The sequence below is a fragment of the Verticillium alfalfae genome, genomic scaffold (genome assembly GCF_000150825.1).
Source record: "Verticillium alfalfae VaMs.102 supercont1.3 genomic scaffold, whole genome shotgun sequence".
NCBI classification, from domain to species: Eukaryota; Fungi; Ascomycota; class Sordariomycetes; order Glomerellales; family Plectosphaerellaceae; genus Verticillium; species Verticillium alfalfae.
In genome coordinates, this window is record NW_003315036.1 from 2,958,911 (window position 1) to 2,966,299 (window position 7,389).

At 51.7% G+C, this 7,389-nt stretch overlaps 1 protein-coding gene across 1 annotated transcript; it reads right to left on the reverse strand.

Annotated features, from left to right (window-relative positions):
* Positions 1-1,935: 1,935 nt before the first annotated feature.
* Positions 1,936-6,732, reverse strand: VDBG_03429 (pentafunctional AROM polypeptide; the record flags this gene model as incomplete). The annotated part of the gene is made up of 2 exons (XM_003007244.1): positions 1,936-2,022; positions 2,095-6,732. 2 exons carry the CDS (start codon positions 6,730-6,732, stop codon positions 1,936-1,938), a joined length of 4,725 nt encoding a protein of 1,574 aa, XP_003007290.1.
* Positions 6,733-7,389: the final 657 nt, after the last annotated feature.

The following is a 7,389-nucleotide window of genomic DNA, read 5'->3' on the forward strand; positions in this document are numbered from 1 at the left end:
TTCAGGCAACAGTTCGCGATGAAAGCGGAGCAGATACGCCAAAGACCATCTCGCCTAAGGATGCTATGCTAGAGTTTCAGGGATGCGACGCGGATTCTAACTTTCCATCTCTGTTTACTCAGTCAAACCCTACGGACTTTGGGGTTTCACAGCTACCCTCCAATAATCAGTCGTCAAGTGAGCAATTGACTGATTTCTCGAGACATCTTGCTGCGAACGGGCCCCCGATTACATTCCCCTACATGGCGCAACATTTACCCGCAAGCGTACAAATTCCGCAGCACTATCCATTTATCGCTCACGCTCAGCAACACCAGCAGGCAACATCAGAAGTCAGCCCTGCGGGATCCAGTTCAAGTAGCTCATCGGCCACGCCAGCGGCACTTTCGAAGCCTGCCGGTGCGACTGCCGATGGCGGAACATACACTTGCACATATCACGGATGTACTCTGCGCTTCGAGACACCCGTTTTGTTGCAAAAGCACAAGAGAGAGGGGCATCGCCAGCCTCATGGTTTGGGCATGCCGCCGAAACACGTCGACACCAAATCTGAGCCTGTGGATGCTGCTGCCAATCTTCTCAACAGTCAAGCTGGGCCACACCGCTGCGACAGGATCAATCCTAGCACCGGGAAATCGTGCAATACCATATTCTCAAGACCATACGACCTTACTCGGCACGAGGACACTATTCACAATGCTCGGAAACAGAAAGTACGGTGCGATCTCTGTAGCGAGGAAAAGACGTTCAGCCGGGCTGACGCCCTGACAAGACACTACAGGGTGTGTCACCCTGATGTGGAACTCCCTGGCAAATACCGCAGACGTGGAAACCACATTTGAATTTTCCGTCAGGATGTGCGGCAGATGCCAATCACTTCTGAGTTGGGAATCAGTTGCTTCAGGGTCTCGACGACCCCGTTGTCATTCATTCCATGACATCATCAAAGGACCCTGAAATTTACCTGGACCCATCCAATGACATCATGGCGCCATTTTCTGCTGAGCCCTGCATGCGCCTTCTCCACTCGGACGGACGAGACCCGCTTCGACAGTCTTCGAGGGAGGACACCCCAGTTCATGAGCGAGCGGGGCTTTGGCACGCAATCATTGGTCATGCTCAATATCTAGGAGCCATTGACGACATCTGTCAGTGCGACATGCCGATCTTGTCGGTGCGCGAGGTCTTGGTAGACCTGCGGTTGCATCATCATCGCTTTCCATTGACGCTCACGCCCACACTTTACACTACACCAGCAATATGGCAATCGAGTCTAAATGTATCGTTTGCGCGACACCCTGACGCCCCCATCGCGTCATGACGTCGATTGGTGCCACAGATCTCTTACACCAATTTCACGCGCCCACGGTGGTGCGATGAGAAAGCTCATGAGTCGATACTATCCGGAGCATTTGTCTCCGTACAGTTCGACGGCAAAATAATTTGTACAATATTCACTTGTCTCGCCAAAAAAAACGAAAATGGAGTGCTTAGTGCTCAACGAAAGTTTTGATGATTTAGTTGCGCCAGACGCGGCGACACAGATGTTACAATGGTTGTACTTTGAATTTGGGAGGCATAGAACAGGACATTGGTCCATGATAAAAGCGATCTGTGAGCGGGATTTTATGTTGAACGATACTACGATTTGAGACATAGACGCCATATAATCAATTTACGAGTTGTGCATTGTCGACTTATCTAGAGAACACTGCCTCTGCCTCGAGTTTGGAAGTCGGACGCGTAATAAATACACCCTATACTGATTGAGCAATGTGATGTGGGGATTCGAAACGTTCCCCCAATGTAAGGCAGGACACCTAGGGTGTTTATAGATGCGTAGCGTTCAGAGCTGGCAGAGATAAGTTTCCATGTGCACTTCGCAATCAATCGTCGTCCACACATTCCGTTAAAGCCAGCGCAATGAAATTTTGGCTAGTCGGTGGATGTTGGAATCTCGTCACCGTTCACTGCTGCTTGGGCGTCGATGAATCGGGGTGTGATGCCTGTCCACATTTGGAACTGTACAATGTGAATCAGCAGGCTGTAAAAGGAAATTACAAGTCACGTTCCTGTAGTCTTTGGGTCACTTACTTGGTGCCATCCTTGCGCAGCAAGTACTTCTGCACCAGGAATCGTACGCCAGCCCGCATCCTCAGCTAGGCGCATTGCCGCAGTATGACGCGGCTGGTATGCCATTTCCAGCAGCACACGGGTTCTCTGTTCGCTCACAGGGCTTTTCAACACAACCTCGAGTGTTTCACGCAGCGATGGGTCCATGGGTTTGTCTGCAGGGATTGTGCTGATGACCACGGTGGGCGCTACGGCCAACGTGAAGACCTCGGCAGGACCCCCGAGTGCTCGAAGGTCAAAGTCAGTCGGAAATGACGCTCGAATGGTCTCGAGGCTCTGCTCGTTACGCGCCAGCATGTAGATAGGGTGGTAGCCATGAGACTTCAGAGCAAAGATAGCTGCTCTCGTTGTGCCACCCGAGCCAATCACCAGCGCAGAAGCTGTCGTTGTGCTTGCAGTCGATTCAGAAGCCACGCCGATGGACTCAAGGCAATGCACCATGCCCCGCCAATCTGTGTTGTCGCCGAGAAGGCGGCGTTTCTGACTTCCATCAAGGGGCATAGGGATGATTGTGTTGACGGCACCAATAACCTTTGCTGATTCAGAGACTTCATCCAGAAGCGGCATTACATCCAACTTAAGTGGAATGGTGACTGACGCGCCGCCAAAATCAGGCTCGCGAATGACGGCCGCGACCTCATCCGCTTGGTCCGTCTCAACCAAACCATACTTGTGGGGCAACCCGGTCAGGTTGAACAGAGAATTGTGAAGTGCGGGCGATCTTGATTTCGAGATGGGCTTGCCAAAAAGATGAAAGGACTGAGCATTTATGTTTCCGAGTAGGAATAACGCCCGGCGGATTTCAGCAGCTGACAGTTGACCAGGTGCCGCTTTGAAAGGGAGCGCTGGGTGGGACACGGGCGTGAGGAACCCATTCAACACGCGACTGAGCTTGCCAAGAGCACCCATGTTGAGAGCAATGACAGGCGTTGGATGAGATGCGAGCATGTCGGACTTGAATCTCGCCAAATCATAATTGTCCTCCATCGACTGTGCCGTGCCGACCAGCTTAATTACACTGCCCCACTGCAGTGCGCGATTGTAGAAAGGGGTCCATGATCCATTCTTCCAGGAGAGCTCACCTCGTGGATCGTGATGCGATGCGATGATCCGTGATCGGCCTTTGAGATTTGTGACGGTCTGCAAGATATGCTCTGGCCACGTCATCTCTAGGTCGATGAATTCAACCCCCATGCGGAGTGCAAGTATGTAAAGGCTGAGGGCTTGCGTATGGTCCGCATCTGGAAAACAACCGCCTTGAGACACAGTTCGTAGGGTAAAGATGATGGGCATCCCTGCAGCAGACCGCAAAGCTGACACTTGCCTCGCAACCGATTCCGGAGTTTGATCCTGCAACAGATCGACCCGAAGTTCGACAGCGTCTGAACCGACAACAACTTGCGGGATGACATCGACAGCAGAATCGACACTAGGCACCGTTAGTGAAACAAAAAAACTTTGTTCCTTGGCCGTCATCTTGGTGACCTTCGAACCGTCACCGCAGATGGCATCTACAAAACATCTGAAGTCCAGCGGCGCGTCCCTGGAAGCCACGGAAGCAGCCGGATGTGGGCTAAAGTACTGGAAATTGCTGCACTCGTCGTACAGTGGCTTCCTCCTGTAATAGACATCTTCGATGTCTTCGCGATAAGCTGGACGTGTTTTGTCTTGAAGCAAATAGTCAACCACTTGCTTCGTATCCCGGTGCACCAGCAGCACACAGCCGCCTTTCTCTTTGTAGGCAATGAGAAGTTTTCGGGCCTCTGGCGATTCGACAATGCCGCCACCGCATGAAAAAACGTGGCCGCTTGCTTGATTCTCCATGACGTCATGGAGCAATTGCAGCTCATCACGCCTGAAGCCTTCCCATCCCTTCGTGCCATGTATCATCTCGGGGATGGTCATGCCTGACCTTCGCTCAAGTTCTTCATCAAGATCTATGAAGGGTCGTTTCAATAACTTGGCCATCCACCTTCCAGTCGTGGTTTTGCCTGCACCTCGCATGCCGACGATGAAGACTGAGCGAGTCGTGTGATCCTGCTGGTGGCGACCTTCGACCCCAGGATGCTTGTCATCTCCGTTAAGGCGAAGGCCGAAAGACTGCGACAGAGTATCCCACCAACCCGGCCAGGTCTTCCCTGTGCATTCGCGTTCGAGTATCGTGACCGGGGCGTTAGCCACTGTAGACAGAACACTGAAACTCATGGCAACACGATGGTCATCATAACAGAAAACTCCGGCATCGGGGGTCTTGAGAGTATCCAGAGGCTGTCCGGTCACAATGATACCATCGTCAAATTCGTCTGTAGCAATGCCAAATTTGCCCAGCTGCTCTCGCATGGCTGCAATTCTGTTGCACTCCTTGACTCGCTGGTTGGCGATGCCACTAATTTTAGTGGTCCCGGCGGCCACCGCTGCTAACACACTCGCCGTCAGGAACGCATCAGTCATCGGTTCCATATCCACATGCGGAAGGCCTAGCAATCCACCAGGAGCTGGTCCCGTGACTGTTGTCGATGATGCGGTCTGCTGAACGGTGCAGCCCATAGGCTGGAGTACATCGATTGCAAAGCGCGCGTCGCCCTGTAGCGACGAGGATCCGATGTTGGGCACCGTGCATGTGGTGCCCGTGATGGCTGCAATTGCAAGGGGATAAGTTGCCGAGCTGGCGTCGCTCTCGATGGTGTATTCGGCAGGGTTTTTGTATGTTCCTTTGGCTATATGGTAGGTATTGGGGTCGGAGCTCGAACGTTCGACCTGTACCCCAAAGGTTTTCATCATCGCCAGTGTCATGTCGATGTAGGGCTGAGAAATTGGTTTGCCTCCCACAAGACGTAATGTCACGGGCTCCTTTGCGTACGGAGCAGCCATGAGGATTGATGACACGTACTGAGACGATACAGTGGCCGCAAGTTCAATGACGCCGCCAGCAAACCCGCCCGCAGCATCGATACGGAGCGGCAGGCTCTTGCCTGGACCAAGGTAGTCAATGGAAACTCCGTTGCTTCGGAGCGCATCAACAAGTGGCCCAATGGGCCTTACCTGCATGCGAGCATTGCCTGTCAAGACGGTTGACGAGACGTCCGCAGGGCTGCACAGAGCCACTACGGTGGTCAAGAATCGAGAGGCTGTTCCAGCGTTGCCAAGGTAAAGAGGGTCGCTGCTGGCTCGGAGCTGGCCCCCTTTTCCTGTGAGGACCAGAACCTCACCGGCATCTTCCCAAGCATATGAAGCTCCACCGAGCCGGGTGATGGCTGTAAGCATGAACTCGACATCGTCGGAATGTAGAAGGTTCTTGATGCGACATGTTCCCTCGCCGAGTGCGGCAAGGATGAGGGCACGATTTGAAATACTTTTGGACCCGGGAGGGGTCACCGTTGTAGCAAGCTTTGTTGACACGCCAGGTGTAATCAAGGTAGAAGCTGACAACATAACCTTGATCGCGGCATCTTCGACAGTGGTAGCTCTGGGCTCGTGGGTTTTCCCAATCGCTGAGAGCAGTACAATCTTCTTCTTCCTGCCATCATTTTTCTTATCCACCGCCATTTTTTGAAGAAGTATATCAACAGGGCATCTTTTGCCCGCTGTTAATTTGATCACCCTCTTATCGCCGAGAGAGGTGGGTAGACCATAACTTGAAATGCACTTCGCTAGCCGAGCGACAGCGCTTGGGCGCAAAACGCCAAGATACCGGGCCAATTCCGCTTCCTTAACCATGCCAATTGCAACCGCCTCGCCATGAAGCAGCTGTGGCGTGAGCAAAGCTTCGTAGGCGTGGCCAATGGAGTGTCCGAAGTTGAGCAAGTTGCGAAGACCGCCTTCTCGCTCGTCGCTAGATACTACCTCAGCCTTGACCCTAGCGGAACCCAAGACGATTCGCTTTAGTATCTCGCGAATGGGGGACAGCCTCCCGGGTCCAGTGGGCTGGTTCACAGCAGCGACGATGCTTGGAGCATTGGCTTCTAGTGTGGCGAACTCGTTCTCGTCCCATATAGCTGCTGTTTTGATGACCTCAGCCATGCCATTGATGAACTCTCTCGAAGGTAGCGTCTCGAGGAATGCAAGATCAATATAAATGCGTGAGGGTTGCCAGAAAGCTCCGACCAGGTTTTTGCCCATGGGAGTGTCGATTGCGGTTTTGCCGCCGATGGACGAGTCCACCATTGCGAGCAACGTCGTTGGGACCTGTACAAAGCGAATGCCTCTCATGAATGTAGCCGCAACATAGCCGAGCATGTCGCCGATGACTCCACCACCCAATGCAATGATGACCGTATCTCTCGTACATTGTTGCGAAAGCATCCAGTCCTCGATATGCGCCTTTGATTGTCGGGATTTGGATATTTCACCAGGTGGGATAGCCAACGTCAGGAGGCGAGGCCCGGCGGTGGTGTCGGTAGCGCCGTCGAAAGCATGTTTGAAAGGAGGCACATAGGTGTCATACAGGTTTGTGTCCGTGACAAGAACGTAGGTCGACGATTTGACGTTATCAAAAAGATCCTTAGTCACCCAATTGAGCCAAATGCCATGGTCGACGACAATATTATCCGTCCCCAGAATGGCGATTCGTGTCGGCTCTGTATTGTTGCTACAGCTCATGATCGATTCTTCGCTCGGAGAGCTTGCCGAACTTAATTGAGGTGTAGGAGAAGGATCATGAGCTTGGAGATTGTCGAGGGTGAGGCTTTGGTCAGAGGCCGATGGTGGGGGAGAGTTACGGTTTGGCCATGACTCAATTCCGAAAATGGGATTGAATTGCGTCTCCGAGGATCGGCGCTCACGAAGGGGTGTGGGTGACGTCTATAGTACTATGTGGTATAAAGGAATAGTCGAAATTGCACCTATATATAGTAGTACATAACTAGTTAATAAAGTAAGGCTGTTTCTGGGTAGGATGATATATACTTAGTATAATATATATTTAAAGTGAGTATACTGTTATAGGAGTACTAGGCTGTAGGCCTTAATTTAGGAAAGTAAATAGATTAAGATTTATTGTAGGCACCCGCCGTGGAAGGTACCTCTAGCCCAAGGCTCCTAACGGAGTTAGACTCCGCTAGAGTCCTAGAGTTAGGGCACTCCACTTTAGTCATGAGGGTATCGACCTAGACACTAGTAGCACTAGATAGCTAACCTCTTATATAACTCTGAACGTACCCCTAAGTAAGGTCTAATAGGATTTAATTAGAATACTAGTATATTAAATTTAATATATAAAGGATATTAATTATTGCCTTATATTAACTTAGTAATTAG